This window comes from Pseudophryne corroboree, chromosome 2 (assembly GCF_028390025.1).
Source record: "Pseudophryne corroboree isolate aPseCor3 chromosome 2, aPseCor3.hap2, whole genome shotgun sequence".
NCBI classification, from domain to species: Eukaryota; Metazoa; Chordata; class Amphibia; order Anura; family Myobatrachidae; genus Pseudophryne; species Pseudophryne corroboree.
The window spans coordinates 236,162,984-236,178,021 of NC_086445.1; the positions used below are offsets into that span (position 1 = coordinate 236,162,984).

The 15,038-nt window shown below is 51.8% G+C and overlaps 1 protein-coding gene across 1 annotated transcript in view; it reads left to right on the top strand.

Moving 5' to 3' along the window:
* Positions 1 to 3,940: 3,940 nt before the first annotated feature.
* The window catches only part of LOC135050687 (retinol dehydrogenase 7-like), a 57,549-nt gene continuing 46,451 nt past the window's right edge, over positions 3,941 to 15,038 (top strand). Inside the window, exon 1 of the mRNA XM_063957096.1 lies at positions 3,941 to 4,272. Within this exon, the coding sequence (XP_063813166.1) occupies positions 3,954 to 4,272 (319 nt within the window). The 5' untranslated portion in view covers positions 3,941 to 3,953. The remainder of the gene's footprint in view (positions 4,273 to 15,038) is intronic.

Genomic DNA, 15,038 nt, shown 5'->3' on the forward strand with positions numbered 1-15,038 from the left:
AGTGGCACTTATACACACAATGGCCACAGGTAGCAGTGTCACTTATACACACAATGGCCACTGGTACCAGAGCCGCGTATACACACAGTGGCCACAGGGAGCTGTGCCACTTATACACAATGGCCACAGGTAGCAGTGCCGCTTAGGCACATAATGGCCACAGTATTACTTTTTTTTATTAATCCAATGTCCATTGGTACCAACTATACTCACAGAAGTTCAGTGTGTGTGTGGGGGGTTTGGAAAGAGGGTGGGTTCAGTGAGGTGGAGGTGCCTATCCATGCAGCTGATCACCTTGATTCAGGGAATCACTTGTAGCGGCTGCGGATGGTGTCCGAGGTGCTACGTGTGGTGGAGGGGTGGGTGCGGGAGGGGGTCCAGAGGTGTTGCGGGTGGTGGAGGGGTGGTGCAGTGGCACGGATGGCGGAAAGGGTGCAGAGGTGCTGTGGGTGGGGGAGGCGTAGGTGTGGAGGGGGCGCGGATGGGGGAGGGGGTCTAGAGGTGCTGCGGGTGGGGGAGGTGCGGGTGCGGAAGGGGAGTGTAGATGCTGTTGGTGGGGGAGGGGTGGGTGCGGGGGGCTGTGGATGAAGGAGGGGGTCTGTAGGTGGTGTGCATGGGGTAGCGGCGATGTGGTCTAGGGGTGTTTGGGGAGGTGGGGTTGCAGGGGGGGTGAGGTTGGGTGATAGGTTCTAGAAGTGCTGCGGGTGGAGGGGTGGCTGCAGGGGAGCCGTGGATGGGGTCCGGAGGTGCTGCGGGTGGGGGAGGTGTGGTAGGTCCACGAATGGGGGAAGTTGTCTATAGATGATGTGGGTGGGGGAGGGGGCCGGAGGTGCTGTGGTTGGGGGAGTGGCAGCTGCGGGGGGGTGGTGGGGGTCCGGATGCGCTGTGGGCAGGGGAGGGGGCAGGGGGTGCTGCGGGTGTGGGTGCTACGGGTGGGGGAGGAAGCAGGAGTGCCACGGGTGGGAGGGGGATGTGGTGGATGCTGTGGGTGGGAGGGGGGGCATGTGCAGCGGTTGGGGGGCAGATGTGGTGGATGCTGTTGGTGCGGCGGGTGGAGTGGAGGATGCGGGGGTGTAGTGGGGGGGAGAGGTGGGTATGGGGGTGTGGGGGTGCCGCGGGTGGGGGAGGGGTGGGGGGGTGCTGCAGGTGTGGGTGCTACGGGTGGGGGAGGAGCATGTGTCGCGGGTGGGGGCGGATGTGGTGGATGCTGTGTGTGCCGCAGGGGGGGAGAGGTGGGTATGGGGGTGGGTTGGGGGAGGGGAGGGTGCGGGGGTGTAGCGGGGCGAGAGGTGGGGGAGGGGCGGGGGTACTGCAGGTGGGGCTGGGGAGGGGCTGGGGGTTTGCGGGTTGTGGGTGATACGGGTGGGGGAGGGGGCGGGAGTACCGCGGGTGGGGGAGGGGTATATGCGGGGGACGGATGTGGTGGGTGCCGTGGGTGGAGGAGGGGTGGGGGGTGCTGCGGGTGGGGGCGGGAGTGCCGTGGGTGTGGGAATGGTGGGGGGTGCTGCAGGTGCAGGGGGTGCAAGGCGGATGTGTAGGGGGTGCAAGGCGGATGTCGCGGATGGTGGTGGATACTGTGGGTGCCGCGGGTGGGGGAGGGGCGGGCGGGTTTTATGGTGCGGGGATGTAGCGGGGGGAGTGCCGCGGGTGGGGGAGGGGCAGGGGGTGCCGCGGGTTGTGGGTGCTTCGGGTGGGGGAGGGGCATGTGCTGTGGGTGGGGGATGGATGTGGTAGGTGCCGCGGGTGGGGTGTAGGGTGCGAGGGTGTAACGGGGGGGAGAGGTGGGTATGGGGGTGGGGTGGGGGAGGTGCGAAGGTGCTGCGGGTGGGGGAGAGGGCAGGAGTGCAGCACGCAGGGGAGGGGCATGTTCTGTGGGTGGGGGGCGGATACTGTGGGTGCGCGGGTGGAGTTGGTGCGGGTGGGGTGGAGGGTGCGGGGGAGAGGTGGGTATGGGGGTGGGGGAGGTGCAGCTGCGGGGGTGTGGTGGGGTCTGGATGCGCTGCGGGCAGGGGGTGCTGCGGGTGTGGGTGCTATGGGTGGGGGAGGGGGCGGGAGTACCGCGGGTGGGGGGCGAATGTGGTGGATGCTGTGGGTGCCGCGGGTGGGGGAGGGGCGGGGCAGGAAGGGTGGAGGGAGCAGTGGTGTATGGGGGGAGAGGTGGGTATGGGGGTGCCGCGGGTGGGGGAGGGGTGGTGTTAGCTACGGGTGGGGAAGGGGCATGTGCTGCGGGTGAAGGGGATGTGGTGGATGCTGTGGGTGCAGCGGGTGGGGGAGGGGCAGGTGGGGTGGAGGGTGCGGGGGTGTAGCGGGGGGAGAGGTGGGTATGGGGGTGGGGTGGGGGAGGTGCGAAGGTGCTGCGGGTGGGGGAGAGGGCAGGAGTTCAGCACGCAGGGAGGGGCGTGTGCCGCGGGTGGGGGGCGGATGTGGTGGATGCTGTGGGTGCCGCGGGTGGGGGAGGTGCGGTGGGGTGGAGGGTGCGGGGGAGAGGCGGGTATGGGGGTGGGGGAGGTGCAGCTGCAGGGGTGGGGGGGGTCTGGATGCGCTGCGGGCAGGGGAGGGGGTGCTGCGGATGTGGGTGCTATGGGTGGGGGAGGGGGCGGAAGTACCGCGGGTGGGGGGCGAATGTGGTGGATGCTGTGGGTGCCGCGGGTGGGGGAGGGGCGGGGCAGGAAGGGTGGAGGGAGCAGTGGAGTATGGGGGAGAGGTGGGTATGGGGGTGCCATGGCTGGGGGAGGGGTGGTGTTAGCTACGGGTGGGGGAGGGGCATGTGCTGCTGGTGGGGGGATGAGGTGGATGCTGTGGATGCAGCGGGTGGGGGAGGGGCAGGTGGGGTGGAGGGTGCGGGAATGTAGCGGGGGAAGAGGTGGGATGGGGGAGGTGCGGGGGTGCTGCGGGTGGGGGAGGGGGTGCTATGGGTGGGGGAGGGAGTGCAGCGGGCGGGGGAGGGGCGTGTGCCTCGAGTGGGGGCAGATGTGGTGGATGTTGTGGGTGCCGTGGGTGGGGAAGGTGCAGGAGGGGGGGTGCGGGGGTGTAGGGGGGGGGAGGTGGGTACGGGGATGGGGCGGGGGTGCCACGGGTGTTAGAGGAGGGGGGCGGCTCGGTTTGTGGGTGCTACAGGTGGGGGAGGAGGCGGGAGTGGTGTGGGTGGGGGAGGGGCTTGTACCGTGGGTGCGGGACAGATGTGGTGGGTGCTGTGTGTGCCGCAGGTGGGGGAGGGGTGGGGGGTGCTGCGGATGGGGGAGGGTGCAGGAGTCCGGCGGGTGGTGCTGCAGGTGTGGGTGCTACGGGTGGGGGAGGGGCGTGTGCTGCAGGTGGGGAGGGGCGGGAATGCCGTGGGTGGGGGAGGGGCATCTGCTGCTGGTGGGGGAAGGGCGGGAGTGCCGCGGGTGGGGGGTGCGGCAGATGTGGGTGCTATGGGTGGGGGAGGGGGGAGTGTCGCAGGTGGGGGAGGGGCAGGAGTGCCGTGGGTGGGGGAAGGGTGGGGGGTGCTGCAGATGTGAGTGCTATGGGTGGGGGGAGGGGGTGGGAGTGCCGAGGGTGGGGGAGGGGCGGGATTCCCGCAGATGGGGGAGGGGCGGGGGGGTGCTGCAGATGGGACTGCTATGGGTGGGGGAGGGGGCGGGAGTGCCGCGGGTGGGGGAGGGGTGGCAGTCAGTGGTCGTCCACGGCATTGTCCTCCGGACTGTGCCGCAGCTGAGCAGTCACCGGCTGCAGTGTCACCAGGGTGCAGGGAGTGTACGGGGAGTGGGCGGAGATTGGGAGGGGATGGGCGGACCGAGGGAGGGGACTGTTCCTGGCCTGCATCCAGCCACCCAGATCTGTGACTGTGACTCCGCCCAGCGTTAGCAAATGAGTCACAAAGTCACAGATCTGGGCTATTATATAGGAGATAATGATAGACCTGCTTTTGTCCATGTCTATTACAGTGGCATACTACTACTACTGCTCGTATCATGATCATGTGGCTCGATCTACTGGCACTGTTGGGCTTGATCCTCATGTACAGATGGTACAGACAGAGTCAGATACTGGAGAATCTCACAGATAAATATGTCTTCATCACCGGATGTGATTCGGGTTTTGGGAACCTGCTGGCAAGGAATCTGGACAGACGTGGAATGAGGGTTCTGGCTGCCTGTCTGACGGATAGAGGGGTTGAAGAACTGAGGAAGGAAACTTCAAGCAGATTACAGACAGTGATTTTAGATGTTACTGACAGTCAGAGCGTTAGTTCTGCTGCCAAATGGGCATCTACCATTGTTGGTGACAAAGGTCAGATTTTATTTACTCAGATGTAAAAAAATGTATTTCACAAATTCTTTATAAAAATGTTCAATTGTTTATTGACAATGAAATCAAATCACTACCAGGGGTTACAGTGGGCCGTAATGGGGCGGAACTGCGTTCCGTCACCTGTAATTGTAGCCGGCTCTAATTCCACCTCCGCTGTGGGCATGCCCTTTATACAATACTCAGTATCTAATTATTCTGTAGGCGAGACATTAAATATAATGTATTGCAATGTAATGTGAATAAGATTGTGCTACTGTATGGCATCATTTGAATTGAGGTACTATTGTGTCTCCACACCCCTTCCCTGTGAAACCACACCTCTTTTTGCGGTGCGCCCTCGGCGCGCACTGTTCTTTTATAAAGTATGGAAGGTAGGACACAAATTTATAGTTTGCAGCGGGTTGCCGAACTCTACAGTTAACTAGTGCAACTCTACGGATGCACTGGTTAACCAGGATGGGAAATCTTTAGGAAAACAAACAAATAAAGGAACTGATATACTAAAATGTATGCTTGCAAATGCAAGAAGTCTAGCAGGTAAAATGGGGGAATTGGAATTGTTAGCATCAAAGGCTGAGTACGACATTATAGGTATTACGTAAACATGGTGGGACGACTCTCATGACTGGGTTGCTAACTTGGAGGGTGTCACGAACGGATCTCTCACCTCTGCGGGTTCTGGGGTCCATCCGTTGCCAGTGCAGTTGCTCGCGGTGCTGTGCGGCCATGTGGGGACGCAGCGTGGTCAGTGGCACAGGTGATGCAGGTTCTGGGAGCTGGGAGTGCGGGGACCAAATGGCCAAAGGCACCGCTGTGTGTCTGCAGTATAGGAGGCGGGGGTGGTCTTCAGTATGCCGACTGACGGGATCCCGGCGCACAGTATACCGGCGCCAGGATCCCGACAGCCGGCATACCGACACTTATTCTCCCTCGTGGGGGTCCAAGACCCCCCTGGAGGGAGACTAAAATAGCGTGGCATGGCGAGCACAGCGAGCCCGCAAGGGGCTCATTTGCGCTCGCCACACTGTCGGTAAGCCGGCGGTCGGGCACCCGGCGCCGGTATGCTGGTCGCCGGGAGCCCGACCGCCGGCATACCGTAGTGAACCCAGGAGGCGGCCATGTTGGAGACCAAATGAGCACCAGAGAGCACTTGTGAAACACCTGTGGGTAAGTGTTAGCCAATCCCGTGCTTGTGCTGCCTTTAAGTAGGCTGGGATTATGTTACTCTGAGCCAGTGCTTTGTTGTAACTACTCTATGCCCTAGCTCTGTGCTCTCTCCGTGCATTCCCGTGTGATTCCCGTGGTCCAGATATCGCCTCCGCTCCCAGAGGTCTGCCTGCAGCCTTCACTGCAAAAGATCCACCAAACTCCCTGCTGTGCTGTCAGTTAATCGCTCTCCCAGTGGCAAACAAGTGGATTTCCAGAGTCTTGTAAGAGGTTACCCTGTCAGCCTGCTTCAATCACACAGCCTTTGGAGGATTTCACTAAATTCAGGTGCTCGTTTGTTCTGTTCTAAACTTAACCCATTCATCACCATTGTCGTCTGCTGCAGTTTCACAGTGCTCTGTTATCTTCTGAACTCGCAAGTAACCCATTCAGTATTGTATTTTCATTGTTGCTGCAATCAAGGACAATTCTTCACAGCCTTTCAGTTTAATCTTTAAGCTTCAGTACAGGTCTCCACAGTTATTCATTTATGTCTGCAATATCCAGTTAACACTCCTTACAGTTTGGCACCAATCATTGCTTCATTTGGACAATTTGTCATTCATTCACAAGACTGTTTAAAAACTCAGTTCTATGAACATTTCTTCAATGCATCTTTAAGACTGTTCCTGCTTATCATTATACCATTCTTTGCAATACGTCAGTTTATATATATATATATATATATATATATATATATGGTGATTGATAATTTGTCATTTAACTCCTTACTGGAATTGTTGCCTTTAATAAATATATGAAACGGAACTTTCATCGTCCTCCCTGCTTTCATCATACCTCAGCACCTACACCTTTGGTTGGTCCAGGGTTAACGGATTCACAAAAACACTCGGCCCTGACAGTAAGCACTGGCCACATGGATCCGTCGGGTTACCAATTCGCAGGAGGCGGTGCTACGACAAACATCCTTTCATGTCTGGAAAATCAGGAGTCTATACAGACACAAATAGTTCAATTAATGCAAACTATGGCATATCGTTTGCAGGTTCTTCATACGGCTATAAAGACACCTCAAGTCCAAGTTCCAACTCCGGTGGTTTCGGCTACCACAGCGGTTTCTCCTGTGATGTTGCCTATGTCCCGTTTGCAGTTACCCTCTCCAAGTAAGTTTGACGGGACCCCAAAGCTTTGCAGAGGATTTCTGAACCAATGCGAGATCCAGTTCGAACTGTTGTCCGCTAGTTTTCCATCAGCCCGTTCTAAGGTCGCATATATTATTGCCCTCCTGTCCAGTCAGGCCTTGGAGTGGGCGTCGCCACTGTGGGAGAGGGGAGATCCTATTCTCTCTAATTATAAAGAGTTCGTATCATCATTCTGGAAAATCTTCGATGAACCAGGCAGAACCACCTCAGCATCTTTGGAGGTTCTCCGTCTACGTCAAGGTTTACGTCCTGTCAGTCATTATATTATTCAGTTTCGCACGTTGTCTTCAGAGTTAAAATGGAATGAGGAGGCCCTGGTCGCAGCGTTTTGGAATGGACTTTCAGAAAAAATCAAGGATGATTTAACCATTCGTGATATGCCAACTAAGCTGGATGAATTGATTTCTATCTGTAATAAACTCACTCTACGCTACAGAGAGCGATGTTTAGAGAAATCCAAGGCAGAGCAATCTAGTCCGCGCTATCGTCCTAGACCTCGACAAGATTCTTCATCTCAGTCTCCTGTAACGACAGAAGAACCTATGCAGATCGGGCGCTCTCGCCTCACAGAGGAAGAACGAATTCGTCGTCGACAGGGTAACCTCTGCATGTACTGCAGGTCCTCCGAAAATTTAGTTAAGTCTTGCAAACTCCGGCCGGGAAACTCTCGCTCCTAGCTTATTCAAGAGAGGTTAAGCTAGGAGTTACTTTGGAATCACGTTCCGGGAAAGAGCCGACTTTGCCTATTCATTTAGAAGTTCCGAGTTCTACAGTTAAAGTTTCAGCTCTCCTAGATTCCGGTGCAGCCGAGAACTTCATCACCTCAGCCTTTGTCATACGATCTAAAGTTCAAACCATGCCTCTGGAAGTAGCAGTTGCTGTTACAGCAGTGGATGGAAGTCGAATTCCAGACGGCATAATTACTCATCGAACCGTATGTCTCAAGATGAAAGTAGGTGTGCTCCATTCCGAACATATTTCCTTCCTCGTGATTCCCAAAGCCTCTCATGATGTGATACTTGGATTACCTTGGCTACAGAAACATAATCAACAATTTAATTGGCAAACCATGGAAATTCTTTCGTGGGGTGAATCTTGTACCAAGGACTGTTTAGCTTCAATTATACCCCTCCGGTCAGTTAGTCTTCCCAAGTTTCCCTCAGTCTATCAATCTTTTGTGGATGTCTTCAGTAAACAAGCGGCAGACTCCTTACCCCCTCATCGCGAATGGGACTGCCCAATCGTTTTGGTGCCGGGCAAAACACCTCCTAGGGGGCGAAATTATCCGCTGTCCATCCCAGAGACTCAAGCTATGTCTGATTATATACAAGAGAATTTAACCAAAGGATTTATTAGGCCATCTTCTTCACCTGCAGGAGCCGGATTCTTCTTTGTTAAGAAGAAAGATGGTGGTTTACGACCATGCATAGATTATCGCGGACTTAATGAGATCACTGTGAAAAACAAGTACCCATTGTCGTTAATTCCAGAATTATTTGACTGGGTAAAGGGAGCTACTGTGTTTACAAAATTAGATCTTCGTGGGGCCTACAATTTAATCCGCATCCGTGCAGGGGACGAATGGAAGACTGCCTTTAATACCCGGGATGGGCATTACGAATACCTTGTAATGCCTTTTGGTCTTTGTAATGCGCCTGCAGTTTTCCAAAGCTATGTGAATGAACTTTTTCGTGATCTTCTCTACAAGTGTTTAGTAGTGTACTTGGATGATATCTTAATATTCTCCAAGGATCTGAAGTTTCACCATCACCAAGTTAAAGAGGTACTGACACGTTTGAGGAAAAATCGACTATATTGTAAGTTGGAGAAGTGTACTTTTGAAGTATCTTCTATACCGTTCCTTGGTTACATCATTTCCGGATCAGAGCTATGTATGGATCCTGTAAAGGTACAAGCTATCCGAGACTGGTCCACTCCTACGACTCTCAAGGGGATTCAGCGATTCCTTGGCTTTGCTAATTTTTATAGGAAATTCATTAAGAATTACTCTACGTTGGCCGCTCCCATCACAGCCACGACTCGCAAGGGAGCAAATCCTATGAACTGGTCTTCTGAAGCAATCAAAGCCTTCTCTGATTTAAAACAAGCCTTTGTGTCAGCCCCCATTCTTCGACAGCCAGATTTGAACCGTCCCTTTCTACTGGAGGTGGACGCATCTACAGAAGCAGTGGGAGCTGTGTTGTCACAAGTCTTTGAAGATAAAAAAAAGTCCATCCCTGCGGATATTTCTCCCGTAAGTTCCTACCGGCCGAACGTAATTATGCAATTAGGGAGGAGGAATTACTTGCCATCACATTGGCATTTGAGGAGTGGAGATACCTTCTAGAGGGAGCACAACACCCCATTACAGTATATACTGATCATAAGAATCTTCTATATCTGCAGTCGGCTCAGTGTTTGAATCCACGACAAGCTCGATGGGCTCTTTTCTTCACCCGATTAAATTTTAAGCTCACCTATCGTCCAGGGTCTCAGAACAAAAAAGCAGATGCCCTTTCTCGGTCCTTCAATTCTTCTGAATTAAATGATGCTACCGCGAATCAAGCCATTGTGAGTCCTACGTCCTTTTTAATGACTCGAACTTCTCCGTTCCCGGTTCCTCTGCCTGGCAAAACCTTTGTCGCCACAAATCTTCGAAAACGACTGCTTACTTGGGCTCACTCTTCATCCTTCATGGGTCATCCTGGGGTACTAAAGACTCTCAAATTTATTCAACAGTTTTACTGGTGGCCACGTCTTAAAGCCGATGTTCAAGAGTTTATAGCAGCATGTCCTAAATGTGCCCAACATAAGAGTCCAAGGGGTTCTCTGCCAGGTTTGTTACACCCATTATCTATACCCAAACAACCGTGGACTCATATCTCAATGGACTTCGTGACCGCTTTACCTCCATCAAAAGGGCGGAATACCATTTGGGTGATAGTGGATCGATTTTCGAAAATGGCGCATTTCATTCCATTAATTGGATTACCATCAGCCCCTTCACTAGCCAGATTGTTCATTTCTGAGATCTTCAAGTGCATGGCCTTCCTCGAGAGATCATCTCTGATCGGGGAACACAGTTTGTAGCCAAGTTTTTGAGGTCGCTTTGTTCATCTTTAAACATTAAGTTGAATTTTTCTTCGGCATATCATCCCCAGACAGATGGACAAACTGAGTAAATCAAGATCTTGAAACCTTTCTCCGGTTATACAGTACATATCTACCTCACAGGATGATTGGGTTGACTACCTTCCATTGACAGAATTCGCTCATAATAATCTCTTTCATTCGTCTTCAGAATCTACGCCGTTTTATACTAACTTTGGTTTTCATCCTCGTGTGCCAGAGTTCCATCCGTTGCAGCCCTATAGGTTCCAGCAGCAGATCAAGAGCTTCAACGTTTGTCTAAAATCTGGAGTTATGTGCGCAAGTCGTTGATCAAATCTTCTGCTCGTTATAAATCTTTCGCAGCTAGAAAACGTAAGGCTGTACCAAACTACAAGGTAGGAGACCTAGGGGTTTATTTACTAATATTCGTGTTTTTGCCGTTTTTAAGGGTGTTTGAACTCGAATGGTATCGGGTGCATTTTACTGAAACTTTTTGAATCCTGATACGGTTATTCACTAAGCTGCCGAGTTTTGCACAATCGTTTTTTCCGATGTCGATGTGATTTGTAATATCAGGCAGTGTTTTACGGGAGTGATGAGTAAAACACTGCCTGTCAAAACACAAGGAATCCCGGCCGGATCTGTGAGATCCGTGCAGGGCTTCATTGTGTACCTTAAAAAGTTGATTAAAGTCTTAAAAAGTCTGAAAAAAATTGCGTGGGGTCCCCCCTCCTAAGCACAACCAGCCTCGGGCTCTTTGAGCCGGTCCTGGTTGAAAAAATATGGGGGGGAAAATGACAGGGGTTCCCCCATATTTAATCAACCAGCACCGGGCTCTGCGCCTGGTCCTGGTTCCAAAAATACGGGGGACAAAAAGCGTAGGGGTCCCCCGTATTTTTGAAACCAGCACCGGGCTCCACTAGCTGGGGAGATAATGCCACAGCCGGGGGACACTTTGATATCGGTCCCTGCGGCCTTGCCATTAAAACCCCAACTAGTCACCCCTGGCCGGGGTACCCTGGAGGAGTGGGGACCCCTTCAATCAAGGGGTCCCCCCCTCCAGCCACCCAAGGGCCAAGGGTGAAGCCCGAGGCTGTCCCCCCATCCAAGGGCGGCGGATGGGGGGCTGATAGCCTTGTGAAAAATTGTGAATATTGTTTTTAGTAGCAGTACTACAAGTCCCAGCAAGCCTCCCCGCATGCTGGTACTTGGAGAACCACAAGTACCAGCATGCGGTGGAAAACCGGGCCCGCTGGTACCTGTAGTACTACTACTAAAAAAATACCCCAATAAAAACAGGACACACACACCGTGACTGTACAACTTTATTACATACATGCACACCAACATACACACATACTTACCTATGTTCCCACGAGGCTCGGTCCTCTTCTCCATGTAGAATCCTAGGGGTACCTGCGAAAAAAATTATACTCACATAATCCAGTGTACCTTCTGTTCTTTGTATAATCCACGTACTTGGCAAAATAATAAAATGGAAACCCGACCACGCACTGAAAGGGGCCCCATGTTTACACATGGGACCCCTTTCCCCGACTGCCAGGACCCACCCTGACTCCTGTCAAAGAGGGTCCCTTCAGCCAATCAGGGAGCGCCACGTCGTGGCACTCTCCTGATTGGCTGTGTGCTCCTGTAGTGTCTGTCAGGCAGCACACGGCACAGATACAATGTAGCGCCTATGCGCTCCATTGTAGCCAATGGTGGGAACTTTGCGGTCAGCTGTTGACCGAAAGTAACCTCACCGCTGAAGGGACCCTCTTTGACAGGAGTCAGGGGGGGTCCTGGCAGTCGGGGAAAGGGGTCCCATGTGTAAACATGGGGCCCCTTTCAGTGCGTGGTCGGGTTTCCGTTTTATTATTTTGCCAAGTACGTGGAATATACAAAGAACAGAAGGTACACTGGATTATGTGAGTATAATTTTTTTCACAGGTACCCCTAGGATTCTACATGGAGAAGAGGACCGAGCCTCGTGGGAACATAGGTAAGTATGTGTGTATGTTGGTGTGCATGTATGTAATAAAGTTGTACTGTCACGGTGTGTGTGTCCTGTTTTTATTGGGGTATTTTTTTAGTAGTAGTACTACAGGTACCAGCGGGCCCGGTTTTCCACCGCATGCTGGTACTTGTGGTTCTCCAAGTACCAGCATGCGGGGGAGGCTTGCTGGGACTTGTAGTACTGCTACTAAAAACAATATTCACAATTTTTCACAAGGCTATCAGCCCCCCATCCGCCGCCCTTGGATGGAGGGGAAAGCCTCGGGCTTCACCCCTGGCCCTTGGGTGGCTGGAGGGGGGGACCCCTTGATTGAAGGGGTCCCCACTCCTCCAGGGTACCCCGGCCAGGGGTGACTAGTTGGGGTTTTAATGGCACGGCCGCAGGGACCGATATCAAAGTGTCCCCCGGCTGTGGCATTATCTCCCCAGCTAGTGGAGCCCGGTGCTGGTTTCAAAAATACGGGGGACCCCTACGCTTTTTGTCCCCCGTATTTTTGGAACCAGGACCAGGCGCAGAGCCCGGTGCTGGTTGATTAAATATGGGGGAACCCCTGTCATTTTCCCCCCATATTTTTTCAACCAGGACCGGCTCAAAGAGCCCGAGGCTGGTTGTGCTTAGGAGGGGGGACCCCACGCAATTTTTTTTTCAGATTTTACACTAAACAGACCCTTTCCCATAGATAACCATGCACAGATCTCACTGATCCGTGCATGGTTATCCAAACTCGACTGGAAAAAGCAGGTCTATTTTATTGCTGCTTTTTTTAACGAATCGAAAAAAAACAGACCCGCACTTGAGCACTCAGAAACTAACACCCAAATACGAATGAATAGTGAATGCCCGTATTCTATGAAATAACAGCCGCGTTTGACCGATGGTCTATTCATTCGTATTTCTGAACGTTGTCATTCAAACCATTACGAATAGTCCAAACACTGCCGAGATTGGTGCTTAGTGAATTCCCGGATTGGGACTTAGAAAAAAAAACACAAATCGGACAAACTCGGATTCTTAGTAAATACTGGCCCTAGTTTGGATTTCTACTTGCAATCTTAAGTTCAAAGTTCCTTCTAAGAAGTTTGCTCCCAAGTTTATTGGTCCATTTCCCATTGTAAAGGCACTCAATCCTGTGTCATACAAAGTCAAGTTGCCACCGTCTTTGAAAATTCCTAACGCCTTTCATACATCGTTGTTGAAACCTTTGATTCTCATTAAGTTTCATACTACCCTGTCCAAACCTCCTAAAGTTCACTCTTTGCAGGATGAGGAATTTGAGGTTAAGGAGATTGTGGACTCACGTCACCGATATGGACGTCTGCAGTTTTTGGTCGATTGGAAGGGTTATGGTCCGGAGGAGATATTCATGCTCCAAGACTGGTACAGAAATTCTATTTCAAGAATCCTGACATAGCTCAAAGGTGTCCAGAGTCCACCCTTAAACGGGGGGGGGGGGGGTACTGTCACGAACCGATCTCTCATCTCTGCGGGTTCTGGGGTCCATCCATTGCCAGTGCAGTTGCTCACGGTGCTGTGCGGCCGTGTGGGGATGCGGCGTGGTCAGTGGCACAGGTGATGCAGGTTCTGGGAGCTGGGAGTGCGGGGACCAAATGGCCCAAGGCACCGCTGTGTGTCTGCAGTATAGGAGGCGGCCATGTTGGAGACCAAATGAGCACCAGAGAGCACTTGTGAAACACCTGTGGGTAAGTGTTAGCCAATCCCGTGCTTGTGCTGCCTTTAAGTAGGCTGGGATTATGTTACTCTGAGCCAGTGCTTTGTTGTATCTACTCTATGCCCTAGCTCTGTGCTCTCTCCATGCATTCCCGTGTGATTCCCGTGGTCCAGATATCGCCTCCGCTCCCAGAGGTCTGCCTGCAGCCTTCACTGCAAAAAATCCACCAAACTCCCTGATGTGCTGTCAGTTAATCGCTCTCCCAGTGGCAAACAAGTGGATTTCCAGAGTCTTGTAAGAGGTTACCCTGTCAGCCTGCTTCAATCACACAGCCTTTGGAGGATTTCACTAAATTCAGGTGCTCGTTTGTTCTGTTCTAAACTTAACCCATTCATCACCATTGTCGTCTGCTGCAGTTTCACAGTGCTGTGTTATCTTCTGAACTCGCAAGTAACCCATTCAGTATTGTATTTTCATTGTTGCTGCAATCAAGGACAATTCTTCACAGCCTTTCAGTTTAATCTTTAAGCTTCAGTACAGGTCTCCACAGTTATTCATTTATGTCTGCAATATCCAGTTAACACTCCTTACAGTTTGGCACCAATCATTGCTTCATTTGGACAATTTGTCATTCATTCACAAGACTGTTTAAAAACTCAGTTCTATGAACATTTCTTCAATGCATCTTTAAGACTGTTCCTGCTTATCATTATACCATTCTTTGCAATACGTCAGTTTATATATATATATATATATATATATATATATATATATATATATATGGTGATTGATAATTTGTCATTTAACTCCTTACTGGAATTGTTGCCTTTAATAAATATATGAAACGGAACTTTCTTCGTCCTCCCTGCTTTCATCATACCTCAGCACCTACACCTTTGGTTGGTCCAGGGTTAACGGATTCACAAAAACACTCGGCCCTGACAGAGGGGTATTCTCTTTTCAGGAGGGACAGGGCTAACAAAAGAGGAGGAGGTGTATTTCTTTATGTTAAACCATCACTTAAATCATACCTGAAGGAGGTTATCTATGAGGAGACTGGCGATAATGTGTAGTCACTATGGGTTGAAATCTCAAGTGGGGGAATTGATGCAAATAAACTAGTCATAGGCACGTGCTACAAACAGCCGGATATTAGCATACATGAGGAAGAACAACTATTGCAGCAAATCAAAACGGCTGCAGGATTGGGGGACATCCTTGTGATAGAGGATTTTTAATTACCCGGATATAAACTAGAGTAACGATTCATGTGCTAAAGCGAGGGGCAGCAGGTTCTTAAATATGTTTAGGGATCACTACTTGTCTCAATTAGTCGAGGACCCAACTAGGGGTAAACTACCCTGGATCTAGTAATTACTAATAATGTGGACATTATATCAAACACTAAAGTTTGGGAGACTTTGGGTAACAGTGATCACTATATGATCACATTCGACATCAGTTTCAAAAAACATAGCTACAGGGCTTCCACCAAAACTTTTAACTTTAGGAAGGCTAATTTCAGTATGCTTAGATGTGCACTTAATGACATAGAGTGGGAGGTTCTGTTTAATAACAA